At 40.2% G+C, this 21,318-nt stretch overlaps 1 protein-coding gene across 3 annotated transcripts in view; it reads right to left on the bottom strand.

The window, feature by feature from the left end:
• The window catches only part of LOC100658108 (ATP-binding cassette sub-family C member 2-like), a 110,897-nt gene extending 102,693 nt beyond the window's left edge, over window positions 1-8,204 (bottom strand). For 2 of the 3 annotated variants that reach the window (XM_064273098.1, XM_064273101.1), the window contains exon 1: window positions 8,009-8,204. In XM_064273098.1, the coding sequence (XP_064129168.1) occupies window positions 8,009-8,080 (72 nt within the window). In that variant the 5' untranslated portion in view covers window positions 8,081-8,204. The remainder of the gene's footprint in view (window positions 1-8,008) is intronic. The other variant, XM_064273097.1, reaches the window with a different exon arrangement.
• Window positions 8,205-21,318: the final 13,114 nt, after the last annotated feature.

The raw sequence follows: 21,318 nt of genomic DNA, 5'->3' as shown, positions 1-21,318 counted from the left end.
AGAAATTAATAAAACTATATAAACCGTTGCAATGGGTTGAGTAGTGCCCCCCCCCTTAAATTCCTATCTACCTGGGGCCTCAAAATCTAGAAATAAGGTCATTGTAGATGTGATTAGTTAAGAACCTGGGGATGAAATCATCCTGGATTTAGGGTGAACCCTAAACTCAAACACTGGTGCTTCTGTAGGAGAACACCCACATAAAGGAGGGGGCAATTTGGAAACAGAGACACAGATACACAGAGGAGAACAAATAGCACGAGAAGACAGGGACAGAGACTGGAATGGTGCGTCCACAAGGTAAGGATTGTCGAGAATCACAAGAAGTTAGGAGAGGTGCCTGGATAGATTCTCTCTCAGAGTCTCCAAAAGAAACCCCTGTCGGCACCTTGATTTCAGACTTCTGGCCTCCAGAAGTGGGAGAGAATACATTTCTGCTGTTTTAAGCCATCTAGTTTGTGGTAATTACGGCAACTAATTAGCCCTTGGAAGCTAATACAATCATCTATGAAAGGAAGATGAATAGAGATCACTGATAGGAGAAGAAGAAATTGTTAATAGTACTTAAACCTAAATTGAAGAACAGTCAATCAATATTTTTTAAAAAGCATTTAGTGATAAAATAATGGGAGTTGAAAATATATTTTAATATAAAAAAGTCAACAAGAAAAGCGAGATAGATACCTCCACAATTATAGTAGGAGACTTCAACACACCACTTTCAGAGAAGGACAGGACATCCAGTAAGAAGCTCAACAGAGACACGGAAGATCTAATTACAACAATCAACCAACTTGACCTCATTGACTTATACAGAACTCTCCACCCAACTGCTGCAAAATATACTTTTTTTTCCAGCGCACATGGAACATTCTCTAGAATAGACCACATATTAGGTCATAAAACAAACCTTTGCAGAGTCCAAAACATCGAAATATTACAAAGCATCTTCTCAGACCACAAGGCAATAAAACTAGAGATCAATAACAGAAAAACGAGGGAAAAGAAATCAAATACTTGGAAAATGAACAATACCCTCCTGAAAAAAGACTGGGTTATAGAAGACATCAAGGAGGGAATAAGGAAATTCATAGAAAGCAACGAGAATGAAAATACTTCCTATCAAAACCTCTGGGACACAGCAAAAGCAGTGCTCAGAGGCCAATTTATATCAATAAATGCACACATACAAAAAGAAGAAAGAGCCAAAATCAGAGAACTGTCCCTACAACTTGAACAAATAGAAAGTGAGCAACAAAAGAATCCATCAGGCACCAGAAGAAAACAAATAATAAAAATTAGAGCTGAACTAAATGAATTAGAGAACAGAAAAACAATCGAAAGAATTAACAAAGCCAAAAGCTGGTTCTTTGAAAAAATTAACAAAATTGATAAACCATTGGCTAGACTGACTAAAGAAATACAGGAAAGGAAACAAATAACCCGAATAAGAAATGAGAAGGACCACATCACAACAGAACCAAATGAAATTAAAAGAATCATTTCAGATTATTATGAAAAATTGTACTCTAACAAATTTGAAAACCTAGAAGAAATGGATGAATTCCTGGAAAAACACTACCTACCTAAACTAACACATTCAGAAGTAGAACAACTAAATAGACCCATAACAAAAAAAGAGATTGAAACGGTAATCAAAAAACTCCCAACAAAAAAAAGTCCTGGCCCGGACGGCTTCACTGCAGAGTTCTACCAAATTTTCAGAGAAGAGTTAACACCACTACTACTAAAGGTATTCCAAAGCATAGAAAATGACGGAATACTACCCAACTCATTCTATGAAGCCACCATCTCCCTGATACCAAAACCAGGTAAAGACATTACAAAAAAAGAAAATTATAGACCTATATCCCTCATGAACATAGATGCAAAAATCCTCAACAAAATTCTAGCCAATAGAATCCAACGACACATCAAAAAAATAATTCACCCTGATCAAGTGGGATTTATACCAGGTATGCAAGGCTGGTTTAATATCAGAAAAACCATTAATGTAATCCATCACATAAATAAATCAAAAGACAAAAACCACATGATCTTATCAATTGATGCAGAAAAGGCATTTGACAAAGTCCAACACCCATTCATGATAAAAACTCTCACCAAAATAGGAATTGAAGGAAAATTCCTCAACATAATAAAGGGCATCTAGGCAAAGCCAACAGCCAATATCACTCTAAATGGAGAGAACCTGAAAGCATTTCCCTTGAGAACGGGAACCAGACAAGGATGCCCTTTATCACCGCTCTTATTCAACATCGTGTTGGAAGTCTTAGCCAGGGCAATCAGGCTAGACAAAGAAATAAAAGGTATCCGGATTGGCAAGGAAGAAGTAAAGTTATCACTATTTGCAGATGACATGATTATATACACAGAAAACCCTAAGGAATCCTCCAGAAAACTACTGAAACTAATAGAAGAGTTTGGCAGAGTCTCAGGTTATAAAATAAACATACAAAAATCACTTGGATTCCTCTACATCAACAAAAAGAACACCGAAGAGGAAATTACCAAATCAATACCATTCACAATAGCCCCCAAGAAGATAAGATACTTAGGAATAAATCTTACCAAGGATGTAAAAGACCTATACAAAGAAAACTACAAAGCTCTACTACAAGGAATTCAAAAGGACATACTTAAGTGGAAAAACATACCTTGCTCATGGATAGGAAGACTTAACATAGTAAAAATGTCTATTCTACCAAAAGCCATCTATACATTTAACGCACTTCCGATCCAAATTCCAATGTCATATTTTAAGGGGATAGAGAAACAAATCACCAATTTCATATGGAACGGAAAAAAGCCCCGAATAAGCAAAGCACTACTGAAAAAGAAGAAGAAAGTGGGAGGCCTCACCTTACCTGACTTCAGAACCTATTATACAGCCACAGTAGTCAAAACAGCCTGGTATTGGTACAACAACAGACACATAGACCAATGGAACAGAATTGAGAACCCAGACATAGATCCATCCACGTATGAGCAGCTGATATTTGACAAAGGACCAGTGTCAATTAACTGGGGAAAAGATAGCCTTTTTAACAAATGGTGCTGGCATAACTGGATATCCATTTGCAAAAAAATGAAACAGGACCCATACCTCACACCATGCACAAAAACTAACTCCAAGTGGATCAAAGACCTAAACATAAAGACTAAAATGATAAAGATCATGGAAGAAAAAATTGGGACAACCCTAGGAGCCCTAATACAAGGTATAAACAGAATACAAAACATTACCAAAAATGATGAAGAGAAACCCGATAACTGGGAGCTCCTAAAAATCAAACACCTATGCTCATCTAAAGACTTCACCAAAAGAGTAAAAAGACCACCTACAGATTGGGAAAGAATTTTCAGCTATGACATCTCCGACCAGCGCCTGATCTCTAAAATCTACATGATTCTGGCAAAACTCAACCACAAAAAGACAAACAACCCAATCAAGAAGTGGGCAAAGGATATGAACACACATTTCTCTAAAGAAGATATTCAGGCAGCCAACAGATACATGAGAAAATGCTCTCGATCATTAGCCATTAGAGAAATGCAAATTAAAACTACGATGAGATTCCATCTCACACCAGCAAGGCTGGCATTAATCCAAAAAACACAAAATAATAAATGTTGGAGAGGCTGCGGAGAGATTGGAACTCTCATACACTGCTGGTGGGAATGTAAAATGGTACAACCACTTTGGAAATCTATCTGGCGTTATCTTAAACAGTTAGAAATAGAACTACCATACAACCCAGAAATCCCACTCCTAGGAATATACCCTAGAGATACAAGAGCCTTCACACAAACAGATATATGCACACCCATGTTTATTGCAGCTCTGTTTACAATAGCAAAAAGTTGGAAGCAACCAAGGTGTCCATCAACGGACGAATGGGTAAATAAATTGTGGTATATTCACACAATGGAATACTACGCATCGATAAAGAACAGTGACGAATCTCTGAAACATTTCATAACATGGAGGAACCTGGAAGGCATCATGCTGAGCGAAATGAGTCAGAGGCAAAAGGACAAATATTGTATAAGACCACTATTATAAGATCTTGAGAAATAGTAAACCTGAGAAGAACACATACTTTTGCGGTTACGAGGGGGGGAGGGAGGGAGGGTGGGAGAGGGTTTTTTATTGATTAATCAGTAGATAAGAACTGCTTTAGGTGAAGGGAAAGACAACACTCAATACATGGAAGGTCAGCTCAATTGGACTGGACCAAAAGCAAAGAAGTTTCCGGGATAAAATGAATGCTTCAAAGGTCAGCGGAGCAAGCGCGGGGGTCTGGGGAACATGGTTTGCGGGGACTTCTAAGTCAATTGGCAAAATAATTCTATTATGAAATCATTCTGCATCCCACTTTGAAATGTGGCGTCTGGGGTCTTAAATGCTAACAAGCAGCCATCTAAGATGCAGCAATTGGTCTCAACCCACCTGGAGCAAAGGAAAATGAAGAACACCAAGCCCACATGACAACTAAGAGCCCAAGAGACAGAAAGGGCCACATGAACCAGAGACCTACATCATCCTGAGACCAGAAGAACTAGTTGGTGCCCGGCCACAATCGATGACTGCCCTGACAGGGAGCACAGCAGAGGACCCCTGAGGGAGCAGGAGATCAGTGGGATGCAGACCCCAAATTCTCATAAGAAGACCAAACTTAATGGTCTGACTGAGACTGGAGGAATCCCGGCGGCCATGCTCCCCAGACCTTCTGTTGACACAGGACAGGAACCATCCCCGAAGACAACTCATCAGACATGAAAGGGACTGGTCAGCGGGTGGGAGAGAGATGCTGATGAAGAGTGAGCTAATTATATCAGGTGGACACTTGAGATTGTGTTGGCAACTCTTGCCTGGAGGGGGGATGGGAGGATAGAGAGAGAGGGAAGCCGGCAAAATTGTCAAGAAAGGAGAGACTGAAAGGGCTGACTCAAGACGGGGAGAGTAAGTGGGAGTAGGGAGTGAGATGTATGTAAACTTATATGTGACAGACTGATTGGATTTGTAAACGTTCACTTGAAGCTTAATAAAAGTTATTATAAAAAAAAAAAAAAAAAAAGTCAACAAAATGCAGCTATATTTGGAGTAAGCCGAAAAAAGAAAGGACTTTGAGCACAGGTAGGATAATATAAAGTCTACCAAAACAAACCCAGTGCTGTCGAGTCAATTCTGACTCATAGTGACCCTACAGGACAGAGTAGAACTGCCCCACAGAGTTTCCAAGGAGCGCCCGGCGGATTCGAACTGCCAAGCCCTTTGGTTAGCAGCCGTAGCACTTAACCACTATGCCACCAGGGTTCCCAGGGTTCCCAATATAAAGTCTACTCAGTGCCCAGTGCCGTCAAGTCAATTCTTCTAGACTTCATTGATTAAGCCCATCAAGGGAGGCCGGCAGCCTCAGAGCCCAACCCTTCCGAGAGACACTTGTTCTGGCTGATCCTCCTACACACAGCAGAAAAAGCTGCACTTTCTTCTGAAACTGTCCTTGACAAGATGACCACTAACAGACTCTGGGGCCAGACTTAATATCCTGATGAAAGAAAATAAACCTCTTCCTCCATTCTGGGAGATGGAACTTTTGTCTAGAGAAAATGTATAGTCATCCCCAAGCCCTGAGCTCCTGCATAAAGGTGAATTCATGAATATTCATGATGAATTTGCATTGCCTTGTCTGCTTTCTGTAAACGCCCACCTCCCCAAGCTGCCTGCCCCCAGTCTTGGGGAAAGCAGTCCAATTGCTCCTTTGCTTGTACAAGGAAATATAGGCGTCTTTCTTATTTCCCACCTTGGCCTCTTGTCTGTGGGCTGTAACAAGTCACACTGAGCAAAACCTGGGGTTTTCATCAGGTGACACAAGTACAAGTAGTTTTTGACTGGAGAAGTTAATTCAGTGACTACTGTTTTGCATTCAGGCCATCGTTTTGTAGATGACCTCAGAAAATTGTTAAAATCATATTATTTCCTCTCAATTATCCAACTTTCTCCTTGGTTACCTTCTTTCCATCTGACCCTTGTTGTTGTTGTTTTTAGTTGTCCTCAAGTTGATTCTGACTCATGGCTACCCCATGTACAAGCTGTCATCTCCTTATACGTTAGCTAAAGTAAATATTGTTGTTACTACTGCCGTTTGCTTCCTGACTTCCAGGGATACCACACACAACTGAGCAAAATGCTATCTGGTCCTGGCCATCCCCACGATTTGTTGTGGATTGAACTGTCATGATCCATTGGCTTTTCACTGGCTAGTTTTTTTAGTTATAAGAATTAGATCACCAGGCCTCTCTTCCTAGTCAGTCTGTAGAAGCTTTGCTGAAACCCATTCAGCATTATAGCAACATGCAAGCATGCGCTGACTGACGGTGGCAGCTAAGCATAAGGTGCATGGGCCAGGAATGGAACTCACGTCTCTTGCATGGAAGACAAGAATTCTACCACCGAAACACAATTGCCCCATTAACTTAAATATTAGTCGAGGTAAACAGAATGACAATCAATATTAAAAACATTACATAACTCATTTTTAAAACAAATAAATTAATCACAATCTATTCCACTCTTTGGAATCCTGTCTTCTGTTAGCATGGGTAACTCGGAGTTGATTTTACAATATCTGCATGGTACCTGTGAATAGGGCGCCTCAGGAAAAGTAAAATTTAATGGAGAAGATGAAATGATTACAAATAAACACTTATATACAAAGTCACCAGAAACCAGTGCACAAAGTTTTAAATATTCTAGAAGACAGTAATAAGTAAGGGTGGGATGGGAAGGAAGTAGGCTGAATAGTAGACACGAAGGAGATAAATGTTGGGCAAATCCTAGAGGAAGAGCGGACAGGAATTTTCGCTGAGAAAACTGATTAAGAGTTTTGTAAAATCTCAACCTACATTAAGAGTTTTGTAAAATCTCAACCTACATTTAATTCAGGCAAATTGCAAAGGTGGCTAAAGGCAGTAAACTGCCTTTAGCCACCTTTGCAATTTGCCTGAATTAAACCTTCATCTTTACTGTAAAGTCAAAAAGGCATATGGTCCTGGTGGAGGGCTTCAGTATTTTCCAAAGACTTATTCACCCCCTGGGTTTGTTTTTTTTTTTTTTTTTTCCTTAATATTTCATAGCCTTTTAAAGAAGTCCTTGACATATAATGTTTTACTCTTCAAATAAATTTACAGTTTCATTTTATTCTTGATGAGAATAGCTATAATATTCATTTCACAGTTTGAGTCACTAACAAAAGCCAGGATTAGAACAAGGTCCCCGAGCCTGGAATCTGCGTTTTTGGTTTTTGTTTGTTTTCCTTGTTAAAGCTACACAACTACTTGTATTAAGGGCTACTTCTAAGGCATGTCCAGAAAAGTGATGATCAGTGAAACAAAAGCAACTTTTGTTAGGAAAATCGCTCCTGATGGGTGACCGCAGTGACGTTTTCTGTACTTCTGCCTTAGCACGTGACTCTCATTGTGGAAGAACCACGTGGTCTCATCGCGAGGCGCAAGGCACAGTGGAGTGTGCGCAGTTTCTGGCTCTGCCTCAGACCTCAGTATCCCAGCAGCCTGTCTGTTCACAGCCAGAATATTATTTATTCATAATGGCACCTGCGGCTCTAGTAGCTCACCCACTGCTTGTAGAGTTCCACCCCAGCTTCTACCCCTTCGGAGAGGTCTGGTTGATTCACTCTCCTCCAGGACAGAATCTGTTCACCGGGATGCCTCCTTCTCTCCTCTGCTGCCAGCAAGGCTGAGATGGTGGTGGCTGAGGTTTCACATCACCCAGGTGAATATCTTAGCTCTCACGTGCGTGTGTCTGTGCGCTGCTCTGTGTGTTTTGTTACTATGAAAACAAGGCTCTACGACAAAGGTCCACTTTTCAGGGTCTGCAGAGCCAGAAACACCTCTGTCCCTGTCTCCCCCGCCCTGGGAGCAGAAGACCAGCCCCGCCTCTCCCTCCAGGACCAATGAGCGTTACCTGCTCCTCGAGTCCCCCGGAGACCCTCTCGTAGGAGACGCTGTCGCTCCACCTCCACCGACTGGAAAACATGGTCCGCGCCGGCGCCTAGCGACCAGAGGCGGAGGGAGTCGCCTCTCTCGGCCCGGGCGGGGGACTAGTCGGGAGGATGTGCGCTCAGCCCGGCCCGCAGCCCGCAGTCCCCTGCCAGCGAGCGCGCCCGGGGCGGGAGGGGAGAGGGCGCAGTAGGCGGAGTGCAAAGGGGGAGTGGAGAATCACAGCCAGGGCTTACAGGAAGTTTGCTCTTGACGAATAGTTCTCAACTTTTCAGTTTCCGGGATTAATCTGTTACAAAACCCGTATCCCCTCGATAACAAGCACAAAACTCACTCCTCTTGAGATGCCATTTATGTTTGCAGACTGTTTTCTAACCCGTTGTTGTTGTTGTGTGCCTTGGAGTGGATTCCGGATTTTTAGTGACCCTATGGGACAGATAGATTTTTTTTTTTTAATAGGACAGAGTAAGGTGGTCTAGTGGTTAAGTGCTACGACTGCTAACCAAAGGGTCTGCGGTTCAAATCTGCCAGGCTCTCCTTGGAAACTCCATAGTCTACTCTGTCCTATAGGGTCGCTATGAATGGGGATCGACTCTACGGCACTGGGTTTTTGGGTATAGGACAGAGTAGAACTGCCCCCATAGGATTTCCAGTAGGGCTATCAAGGCTGTAATCTTTAAGGAAACCGACTGCCACGTCTCTCTCTCCCTGAGCTGCTGATGGGTTGAACCACCGACCTTTGGGTTAGCAACCAAGCACTTAACCCCTGGGCTAGCAGTGCTCCTTCTTCTGACCCCTACAGAAAATTAATGACAAGTTTCAGGATTTTGCAGAGCCAATTTTATTGCAATGGCTTTAAAATTAAAAATAAACCAAATAATTTCCTTCGTATGAGAAGACCATAACGATTCATTGAGCCTGAATTTTACTCTCCAAATTACTCATACAACACCATAATGAATAAATAACTTCATAGTAATTAAAAAAAAAAAAACTGCCCCATAGGGCTTCCAAGGCTGTAAACAGAAGCAGACCGCCACATCTTTCTCCAGAGTGGCTGGTGGGTTTGAACAGCCCGCCTTATGGTTAGCAGCCAAGCGCTTTAAGCAGTGCATCCCCATTGGTGGACTTAAACTTCTGACCTTTTGGTTATAAGAGAAGCCCTTCAACACCGCACCACCAGGGCTGTGTAATTAGGACTAGCAAAGAGCTAAATGCAACACTTGACATAGAAAGAGGAATATGGAAATTAAGAGAGCTTGTTTTTAAATAAATATTGAGACTGTGAGCCATGTATAAAGAAGCACACGTATGTCCAAGTTACTATGATGCAGGTGATACGTGTGAGAAGTAGTTTCTTTCTCGTAGAATCCAGATTTCTGAACTCTGTGAAGTTGAGGCGACACACCCTGGCCATTGCCCCGAAATCTTCTTTTGAACCTTGAGCCTTGAGGTTTCCTGAAGTTACCTTTAAGTCACACAATAGCCTAGTAAGTAACTTAGTGAATAGCTTAGGCCATTTTGCCTTAGGCATTGGGTTTTTTTGAAAAATTGTCAGTAGTCAGTTTCCAAAGCCCTGCTGGCACAGTGGTTAAAAGCTTGGCTACTAACCAACAGGCCTACAGTTTGAATCTACCAGCAGCTCCTTGGAAACCCTATGGGGCAGTTCTACTGAGTCGAATAGGGCCACTCTGAGTTGAAATTGACTCAGTGGCAATGGGTTTGGGTTTGGTTAGTCAGTTTCAAGAAATAGAAACTCCAAGGTCAGACTAGAAGTTGTGTTTTAGTGTAAATTGGTATTATATGAACTTGCTGTTCTGGCCCCATTTCTATGGCAATGACAATATGATGGGATATAAAAATCTTTGCAAGTTCTTTTATCTTTGGAACATTTTTGACTCTCTAGTTGAAATGTTACCCTGGTTTACAAATGATATATTAAATAAACTTCAACCAATTTTTATTATTGGCTTCCTATGATTTTTATTTTAACACAGGACATGTGTCTTGTGTTTCATGACGCGTTTGGTTTCCATTTATCTAGAACCTGAAGCAACAGGAGAGGGAGTAATTTTTGGAATTCCGAATAATGAGAAAAAGGATAAGGCAATGTAAAAACCTCACAAGGATAGGTACCAAGGAACATTGAGCCTGCTTCTTGGGATTCGTGTTAGAGGTAGATGGATAGGATTGAGATTTAGGACAAGAGAAGGCCAGATTCTTAGAGAATGAGGCCCAAAGGTGACACTGGGGAAGTTTGGTCCTGACAGTAGATAGGTCAAACTGTGAGGAAGCAGACAACTTCTACAAGTAGACCAAAACGTACATAGTGGAATTAAAGTCCTGGGAATGTTTACAACACTTTTTTTTTCTTTCTTTCTCTTTTTAGATCATTTTCATCTGGCCCTATACCAAGGTGAAGTTGTACATTTAATTTTGAAATAAACATGTCTGTGAGGAATTGAGGTCTGGGCTCAAGATTTAGAAACTTTGTTTCACTTCCTTCCAGAACTTTCCACAAACTCAAGTACCAATTTGAGGACATCTCATATTCATCAGCCTCAGTCTGAGGGGCCCTCTCCCTATCTGCACTTTTAAACTACCCACTCTATGAATTCTACATGTAAAAGACAAGGTCTGTTTGAGAAGGAAGATGGCCCTTGCTCTTTCAATATACCACCAACCCGTTGCTGTAGATTTGATTCCGACTCATAGCGGAATCAAAAAAGATGGAACTTTTAATCTGTGCCGTAGAGGAGGAAATCCAAAAGAAAATAAGGCTTAAAAATAGCTCAGGCTCAAGCCCATCATTAGTTTTCCTTCCTCCACTAAGAATCAATCCCCTTAGGAAAGAATGGTTCTAGCAAATGGATTCGGAAAGATTTCTGTAGGTACTTAACTCCATAAAAGACAACCAATGCCTGTGAGGAGAGAGGAAGGTTAATTAAGTAGAAGAGGTCAGAGAGATCAGAGGTCAGAGATCAGAGAGAGCTGTAGGTGTGTTGGGGGAACTGGAGTGATGGCAGTCCCCACCCAAAGGGATTGGAGAAAAAATTCTGGGAGTCCCACGAAATAACATCTTAATGTCCTTTCTCCATTTTGAAGAAGGTACAAGATAAGACTATGCTAATGAAAGGAAAGGCATGAAGGTTTGCAAGAAAGGTTTGCAGTTTGCATTGCTTCACTGCTTAAGGAAAACTTGGTAAAATGTTCAGGTTTGCCTGTTGTTGTTGTTAGGTGTCATCGAGTCAGTTCCAACTCACAGCAACCGTATGCACAACAGAACGAAAGGCTGCCCGGTCCTGTCCTGCACTATCATCACAATTGTTGCTATGCTTGAGCCCATTGTTACAGCCATTGTGTCAATCTGTCTTGTTGACGGTGCTCCTGTTTTTCGCTGACTGTCTATTTTAGCAAGTATAGGGTCGCTATGAGTCGGAATCAACTCGATGGCAGTGGGTTTTTAATGTCCTTCTCCAGGGACTGATCCTTCCTGATAACATGTCTAAAGTATGTGAGACGTAGTTTTGCCATCTTTGCTTCTAAGGAGGATTCTGGTTGTACTTCTTCCAAGACAGATTTGTTTATTCTCTTGGCAGTCCTTGGTATATTCAATTATTTTTTACCAACACCACAATTCAGAGGTCTTCTTTGGTCTTCCTTATTCATTGTCTAGCTTTTGCATGCATATGAGGTGACTGAAAACACCATGGCTTGGGTCAGGCTTACCTTAGTCCTCAAGGTGATATCTTTACCTTTCACCACTTAATCTTTTGCAGCCAATTTGCCCAATGCAACGTGTCTTTTGATTTCTTGACTGCTGCTTCCATGGGTGTTGATTGTGGATCCAAGTAAAATAAAATCCTTGACAACTTCAGTCTTTCTCCATTTATCATGTTGTTGCTTATTGGTCCAGTCATGAAGATTTTTGTTTTCTTCATGCTGAGGTGTAATCCATACTGAAGGCTGTGGTCTTTGATCTTCATCAGTAAGTGTTTCAAATCCTCTTCACTTTCAGCAAGCAAGTTTGTGTCATCTGCATAACGCAGGTTGTTAATGAGTCTACGTCCTATCGTGATGCCTCAGTCTTCTTTATGTAGTCCACCTTCTCAGATCATTTGCTCAGCATACAGATTGACTAGGTATGGTGAAAGGAAACAACCCTGACTCACACTTTTCCTGACTTTAAACCATGCTGTATCCCCTTGTTCTGTTTGAACAACTGCCTCTTGATCCATGTACAGATTCATCATGAGCACAATTAAGTGTTCCAGAATTCCCATTCTGAAAGGAATCAGCCAGTGAAAACCTTATGAATAGCAGCAGAACATTGTCTGATATAGTGCCAGAAGATGAGACTCTCAGGTTGGAAGACATTCAAAATATGACTGGGAAAGAGCTGCCTTCTCAAAATAATTTATTTTGACCTTAATGACATGGATGGAGTCAAGCTTTCTGGACCTTAATTTGCTGATGTGACATGACTAAAAATGAGAAGAAACAGCTGCAAACATCTGTTAAAAATTGGAACCTCCAACGTTCAAAGTCTGAATCTAGGAAGGTTGGAAATAGTCAGAAATGAAAAAGAATGCATAAACATCGATATCCTAGACATTAGTGAGCTCAAATGGACTGGTATTGGTCATTTTGAATCGGACAATCATATAGCCTACTATGCTGGGAATGACTGCTTGAACAGCGTTGCACTCATCATCAAAAAGAACATTTCAAGATCTATCCTGAAATACAACACTGTCAGTGATGGGATAGTATCCATACATCTACAAGGAAGACCAGTTAATACTACTGTTATTCAAATTTATGCACCAACCACTAAGGCCAAAGATAAATAAATTGAAGATTTTTACCACTTCTGCAGTCTGAAATTGATGGAACATGCAATCAGGATGCACTGATAATTACTGGTGATTGGAATTTGAAAGTTGGAAACAAAGAAGGATTGGTGGTTGGAAAATACAGCCTTGGTGACAGAAACATTGCTGGAGATCACACGATTGAATTTTGCAAGACCAAGGACTTCTTCATTGCAAATACCTTTTTTCACCAACATAAACGGCCACTATACGCATGGACCTCACCAGATGCAATACACAGGAATCAAATCGACTACATCTGTGGAAAGAGACAATGGAAAAGCTCAATATCATCAGTCAGAACAAGGCCAGGGGCCAACTTTGGATCAGACCATCAATTATTCAAATGCAAGTTCAAGTTGAAACTGAAGAAAATTAGAACAAGTCCACGACAGCCAAAGTACGACAGATGTGCCTAGGGAATAGAAAAATATAAAATAAAATGACCTTGACATAAGCTGAACTTTACCACAAAATTAGACTTTTGACTCACAAAATTCTCGGACTAGCTGAATTGTGAAATACCTGTTTCTTCTTCCACCAAAAAGAAGATCACGTGACGGTAGAATGAAAGCACAGACAGATTTAGTAATAAGTGGAGCGTATTTTATGCCACAGTATTAGATTATTTGGCTTTTTGAAAAGGTTTATTATGTGGGTTCTTATCCTTTCAGGGATTCTGTGAGGCTTTACAAGTTCTGTAGGCATTATAGCTCACCCTTTCTTGTTGAGGAGAGTGTCATGAAACACTCCTCAACAAGAAAGGGTGAGCTATAATGCCTACAGAGGTAAGGCTGAGAGGAAGAGCTGCCTGTTTTCTACAGCTAGCTCAGCATACAGTTGTCAGGATCGTGGAGAAGAGAGAATTGTTTCTTCAAGACAGTTAGTTGCTGGTTGTATCCTTGATGGACATGGGGGAGATGTTATTTTTGTTGTTCTAGTATTTGATCTTGGGGTAAAAAATTGCGCTAACAGCACCATCATTTTGTGAAGAACCACTTTTTATTTATTTTATTTCTATTACCTCACCTCATTATTTTTCAATCCATTTTTCTCCACTGTAAGTCATTTATCTAATGCATATCTTTTCAGTCCAACTTGTATACATTTATTGAGGGTTTTTTTCTTTTTTTTTTTCTGGTCCTGGAATAATATATAGTGCTGTTTTATGTGATGTAAAATTTTATACAAGTGGCATTTTGCTGTGAAGTCCTTGCAATACAATTTCCTCCCCTGTTTTTTAACTCAGTATTCATTTTAGGGGATCTACCCATGTTAGGCTATGAGCCCTCAATTGTTCCTGACGGCTACATGCTATTTTGTTCTATGGAAACGTCATATTTTACAGGGAGTCACACATTCTGTTATTCTTAGGCTCAGTGAAGTCAGTTCTGACTCCTAGTGACCCTAAGTACAATAGAATGAAACACTGCATGGTCTTTTGTCATCCTTACAATTGTTTTATGCTTGAGCCCGTTGTTGCAGCCACTGTGTCAATCCATCTCTTTGAGAGTATTGCTTTTTTTCACTAGCCCTCTACTTTATCACACCCACACGTCTGTCAGTTTGCTCTACTGCGGGGGCTTGTATGTTGCTCTGATGCTGGAAGCTATGCCATCGGTATTCAGGTACCAGCAGGGTCACCCATGGTGGACAGGTTTCAGCTGAGCTTCCAGACTAAGAAAGACTAGGAAGTAGGACCTGGCAGTCTACTTCTGAAAAGAATTAACAAGTGAAAACCTTATGAATAGCAGTGGAACCTTGTTCGATATAGTGCAGGAAGATGTGCCCCTCAGGTTGACTAGGGAAAGTTGACTTGGGAAGAGCCACTTCCTCAAAGTACAGTCGACATTAATGACATGGGAGGAGTCAAGCTTTTGCGACCTTCATTTGCTGATGTGGCATGACTCCAAATGAGAAGAAAAGCTGCAAACATCCATTAATAATTGGAACCTCCAATGTACGAACTCTGAATCTAGGAGAATTAGAGATCGTCAGAAATGAAATGGAATGCATAAACATCAATTTCCTAGACATTAGTGAGCTGAAATGGACTGGTATCGGCCATTTTGAATCTGACAATTGTATGGTCTACTATGCTGGGAATGACAACTTGAAGAGGAATGGCGTTGCATTCATCATCAAAAAGAACATTCCAAGATCTATCCTGAAGTACAACACTGTCAGTGTCACTGTCAGTGATGGGATAATGTATAAGGAAGATCAGTTAATACGATTACACACTAAGGCCACAGATGAAGAAATTGAAGTTTTTTTTTTTCCAGATTCTGCAGTCTGAAATTCATTGAACATGCAATTAGGATGCATTGATAATTACTGGTGATTAGATTGCCAAAGTTGGAAAAGAAGAAGAAGGATAGGTAGTTGGAAAATATGGCCTTACTGATAGAAATGATGCCAGAGATCGCATGATAGGTTTTTGCAAGACCAACGACTTCTTCATTGTAAATACCTTTTTTCACCGACATAAACAGTGACTATACACGTACACCTCACCAGGTGGAGTACACAGGAATCAAATTGACTGTATCTGTGGAAAGAGACGAGGGAAAAGCTCAATATCATCAGTCAGAACAAGGCCAGGGGGCAACTGTGAAACAGTCCATCAATTGCTCTTATGCAAGTTCAAGTTGAAACTGAAGAAAACTAAAACAAGTCCACGAGAGCCAAAATATGACCTTGAGTATATCCCACCTGAATTTATAGACCATCTCAAGGACAGATTTGAAGTGTTGAACACTAATGATGGAAGCCCAGATGAGTCATGGAATGACATCAAGGACACCATCCATGAAGATTGCAAGAGTCCATTAAAAAGAAAGAAAAGATCAAAATGGATGTCAGAAGAGACTCTGAAAGAACTGAAGAGAAGATTTTAAAAGGCAGCTTGAGAAGACAAAGTAAAGTATTATAATGACACTTGCAAAGAGCTGGAGATAGAAAACCAAAAGGGAAGAACATGCTAGGCGTTTCTCAAGCTGAAAGAACTGAAGAAAAAATTCAAGCCTCGAGCTGCAATAGTGAAGGATTCTATGGAGAAAATATTAAACAACTCAGGAAGCATCAAAAGAAGATGCAAGGAATATACAGAGTCATTATACCAAAAAGAATTGGTTGACATTCAACCATTTCAAGAAGTAGCATGTAATCAGGAACCAATGGTACTGAAGGAAGAAGTCCAAGCTACACTGAAGGCGTTGGTGAAAAACAACGCTCCAGGAATTGGCGGAATATCAATTCAGACATTTCAACAAACAGATGCAGCAATGGAAGTGCTCACTCATCTATGCCAAGAAATTTGGAAGACAGCTACCTGGCCAACTGATTGGCAGAGATCCATATTTATGTCTATTCCCAAGAAAGGAGATCCAACCAAATGCAGAAATTATAAAACAATATCATTAATATCACACTCTAATAAAATTTTGCTAAAGATTGTTCAAAAGGGGCTGAAGCAGTATCTACAGGGAACTGCCATAAATTCAAGCCAGGTTCAGAAGAGAACATGGTACCAGGGATATCATTCCTGATGTCAGATGGAACCTGGCTGAAAGCAGAGAACGCCAGAAGGATGTTTGCCTGTGTTTTATTGACTATGCAAAGGCATTTGACGGTGTGGATCATAACAAATTATGGATAACATTGCAAAGGATGGGAATTCCAGAACACTTAATTGTACTCATGAGGAACCTGTACATAGATCAAGAGGCAGTCATTCGAACAAAACAAGGGGATACTGCATGGTTTAAAGTCAGGAAATGTGTGCATCAGGGTTCTATCCTTTCATTGAACCTATTCAATCTGTGTGATGAACAAATAATCTGAGAAGCTGGACTGTATGAAGAAGAACAGGGCATCAGGATTGGAGGAAGACTCATTAACAACCTGCACTATGCAGATGACACAGCCTTGCTTGCTGAAGGTGAAGGGGACTTGAAGATCAAAGGCCACAGCTTTCAGTATGGATTATACCTCAACATAAAGAAAACATAAATCCTCACAACTGGACCGATAAGCATCATCATGGTAAATGGAGAAATGATTGAAGTTGTCAAGGATTTCATTTTACTTGGATCCACAATCAACACCCATGGAAGCAACAGTCGAGAAATCAAAGGATGTATTGCGTTAGACATATCTGCTGTGAAAGGCCTCTTTAAAGTGTTGAAAAGTAAAGACATCACCTTGAAGACTAAGGTGGCTTGACCCAAGCCATAGTATTTTCAATTGCATCATATGTATGCAAAAGCTGGATGATGAATTAGGAAAATCGAAGAAGAATGACGCCTTTGAATTGACTGCCAAAAGAAGACACAAATCTGTCTTGGAAGAAGTACAACCAGAATGCTCCTTAGAAGCAAGGATAGCGAGACTATATCTTACATACTTTGGACGTGTTATCGGAGGGATCAGTCCCTGGAGAAGGACATCATGCTTGGTAAAGTACAGGGTCAGTGAAAAAGAGGAAGACCCTCAACGAGATGGATTGACACTGTGTCTGCGACAGTTGGCTCAAGCTAACAACGGTTGTGAGGATGGCGCAGGATCAGGCAGTGTTTCATTCTGTAGTACATAGGGTCACTATGAGTCAGAACTGTCTCCCCAGCACCTAACAACAACAACTACTTAACCAAGCATGATGGGACTCACCCCTCCTGATAACATGTCCCAGGTTTGTGAGACGTAGTCTCTCCATCCTGGCTTCTGAGGAATTTTTGGGTTGTACATTTTCCAAGACAGATTGGTTCATTCTTTTGGCAGTCCATGATATATTCACTATTCTTCGACAACACCACAATTCAAAGGCATCAATTCTTCTTTTGTCTTCCTTATTCATCGTTTAGCTTTTGCATGCATATGAGGTGATTGAAACCTGTCCACCCTGGGTGACCCTGCTGGTATTTGAATACTGGTGGCATAGCTCTCAGCATCACAGCAACTCACAAGCCCCCATAGTGTATGACAGATGCATGGGGAGTCACATAACATAGTGATAAACCACATAAAATCTGAGGTAAGACACTGGGTTCAAGTCCGGACTCCACTATTTACCAGCAAGCCCTTAACATCTCTGGGCTCACCTTCCTATCTATAAAGTGGAAGTAATAACAGTGCCTTCCTGATAGGTTTGTTGTAAGGTTTGTTTGTTGTTAGTACATGATTTAATCATGTAGTAAGTAAAGCACTTAGAAAAGCAATGGGAAATGGTAAATACAGCAAAATTATTATTTTTATTGTTATTATTTAGTCACCTAGTGACCAACACATAGACTAACTCCAACTCCCTGTACCCAGAGTCAATACTGCAAAAAACATCTTTCTTTGAGGTCTGGCATGTGCGTTTCTCTTAGATCATTACCGGATGGAAACCCCAGGTTGTTACTCGGCATGACTCGTATTGGCCAATAAATGACAGACTGAGATGCAAGGCCATCTTTATTTCATTGTACAAGAAAATGGAGTCAGTCAGAGCTACTGCTGCCAAGACTGCTCACCAAGGGTGAACAGGCAAGTTACTTTCAAAGGGGTTAACAAGTAGGGAGTTCATACAAGTTATGTCAGCAACATTCTTAATCACACTACGCAGGCAGGCGCAGTGGGGTTTTACATATAACTTCCAAGCAAAAGCAAGATTCAAATGTAAGCTGGGGCTGGGAGAGCCCAGCAAAGGAAATAACTTTTCAATACAACACTGTAGGAGAGGAAACCAAGTAAAGAATACAGCACTGTGGGGTCTCTGTCTCACACCTCCCATTTCTTTTCGGCCATTGGCCACTCAGGACCAGTGTCCTTTTTGAACTACAGCCTGATTCAGAATTGTTTGGCATATTTTCATTGTGGCTACTGACCTCTTGTTGGTTTATGACTATTTATTAAAAGAAAAAGAGTGGCTTTTCTGCCCTGTTTATGTGAATGTTTCCCTAAAGGATTCTTCTTTTTTTTTTTTTTTTTTAGATTGTCTTAAGTATTGGCTTTATACGTCAGAGCCCAGCTGATGTGTCTTTATGAGTCTTTGTGAGTCCAGCTCCAGCTGGGTCACGTTCTTTATGCTGAAAGACAGGGAATAACGGCTCCCATATTATCTCCTAAATCATTCTTTTCTTTTGATCAGAGATTGGAGATATTAATACCTGGACTTAGTCAAGCCCTTAGATGGAGGCCATGGTAGGCTCTTTAAACTCACGGTGCTGGTTTTCCACCAGATACCACCTGGTTCTTCACCAGCATCTTAAGTAAGAGCAACTTTCCCATAAATCTCATTTCCGAAGTGAGTAGACTCAATGTACACCAACATTTTAGCCTGAAGCTTTTTGAAGTGTGTAAGACAATTGAAGATAAGTTTTATTATGCCTAATACTATCAGGTTACAGACTAAGAACATTAATATCCCTTGCAGTAGTGATCTAGCTCATGCACTTATTCCTGATGATAACCAACCAAATAAATCTGGTGACTATGAGGATGTTACAGTGCGTAACCAAGTAGTTTGCTGTTTAATTGTATCTATGTTCTGTTCTACTTCTCCTGTATTATTTACCCAACTGCAATAAGAGGTATTTGCTACACTACAGACTATACATTCCTGGTCTATTTTTTTTTTTTTTTTTATCTCAAGTTACTTTGGCTAATGAAGTCAGAGATTACTGTTGTGTTTTTATCTCATCGGGAATTTCTTCTGTTATTTGTTCCATAATTATTGGCAAATTTCTTAAAGATTTCTCTAATTCATTTATACCATAACTAGGAATTAAAGCTATCAACCATATCCTGAGTGTTAGACCAATGAGTTTCTTTTTGACTCTTGTTTTATAATTTGTAACAATTTAACATTACCTTTCAAATATTTACCAGCATCATTACTATGAATATCTAATTAGCCATTGCCATTGAGTTGATTCTGACTCATAGCAACCCTATAGGACAGAGTAGTGCCTGGTGGATTTGAACTGCCAACCTTTTAGTTAGCAGCCATAGCTCTTAATATCTAAAGGTTAACTTAGAATGCTCAAAGTGTATTGCCCATGCATTCACCAGGAATCTAAACTAGAGATTGCTCACATAAACTCATTGTCAGTTGGAGAGAGCTAAAGGAAACATAAGCTATAGAAGAATTCACCCGTGACAACAAGACTTTCATTAGAGAGTACATGGTTAATAAGATAATGTAGGATGAACCTCTGTTGTTGGAAGTCTTTAGTTAATCTATTTAAAACATGCTCAGTGTTCTTCTCAAGGGCAAGCTGCACCTCCTTGGTTTACCTATTAAGAGTCATGAGTCACTTTCTCAGAAGCAGAAGTGTCACAAAACTGTTTTTAGGAGAGAAGAACTTCTAGACAAGAGTTATAATATCTAAACCCATTAGTTAAATAATTTAGGAGAAATAAAAATGATTTCTTATATCCAGAAAGTAGGACCTTAAAACATCAGCAATATTCCCACGTTAACCCATAGCTTCCTTTCGTTTACTCAGTCTTATGTAGTTAATTTCTCTTCCACGTGATTCTGGATCAGCCACAGTCTGTGAACCCGTCAGCTTCTATGTAGGACTGCTGAAATTTTCATTCAGTCTAGTCACAGTCCTTTTCACAAGTCCAATATAAACCGAAACCAAAGCCATTGTCATTGAGTCAATTCTGACTCATAGTGACCTTCTAGCAACCTTATAGGATAGAGTAGAACTGTCCCATAAGGTTTCCAAGGAGCCGCTGGTGCGTTTGAGCTACCTACCTTTTTGGTTAGCAGCCATAGATATCAACCATATGCCCCCAGGGTTTCCTAAGTCCAATATAGTCAGTCTTTTTGTTGAGATATTTTCGTCAAATGTTTTCAGCAAATCAGCAAAGTAAAAGCTTATCTGCAGATGACAAAACTTAATATGCCCATGATTAACTTATCAAAATAATACTCTTATAGTGAAAAACCTGATAGAAATTAATTAAAAGCATAACATAAAGGCCAAATAAAATCAGCTAAAACAAACTTGATATAAAAATATCTCTGAATATAACCATTAACTGTATTTTTAAAGAGCTTCAGATATAATAAATAATAATCTTTAGACATAATACCAGGATATACCAAGTTGGGATATACTAAGAATATACCAAGGTTATCAAATCTTCAAATACCTGAATAGTAATAAAAGAAAACTGCACAGGGAAATGACGTGAATTTCCAGTCAAACCATTGGCTTTGAGAAAGTTTCAATCAAGTTAGCAATTAAGAAATAATAATGAAATTATGACATAATATTATGCATCTGCCATCTAATATTAAACAAAAACACGAGAGGAAATACTAACGTATAAATTTTAACTCAAAAAGAATTAGGCGTTTTCTTGGTTTTGACAACACATTCCATGTAATTTATTAAATAAA

Source organism: Loxodonta africana, chromosome 20, assembly GCF_030014295.1.
Source record: "Loxodonta africana isolate mLoxAfr1 chromosome 20, mLoxAfr1.hap2, whole genome shotgun sequence".
Taxonomy (NCBI): Eukaryota; Metazoa; Chordata; class Mammalia; order Proboscidea; family Elephantidae; genus Loxodonta; species Loxodonta africana.
Note: the sequence above shows the minus strand (reverse complement) of the source record. Positions and strands in the feature narration are given on the sequence as shown.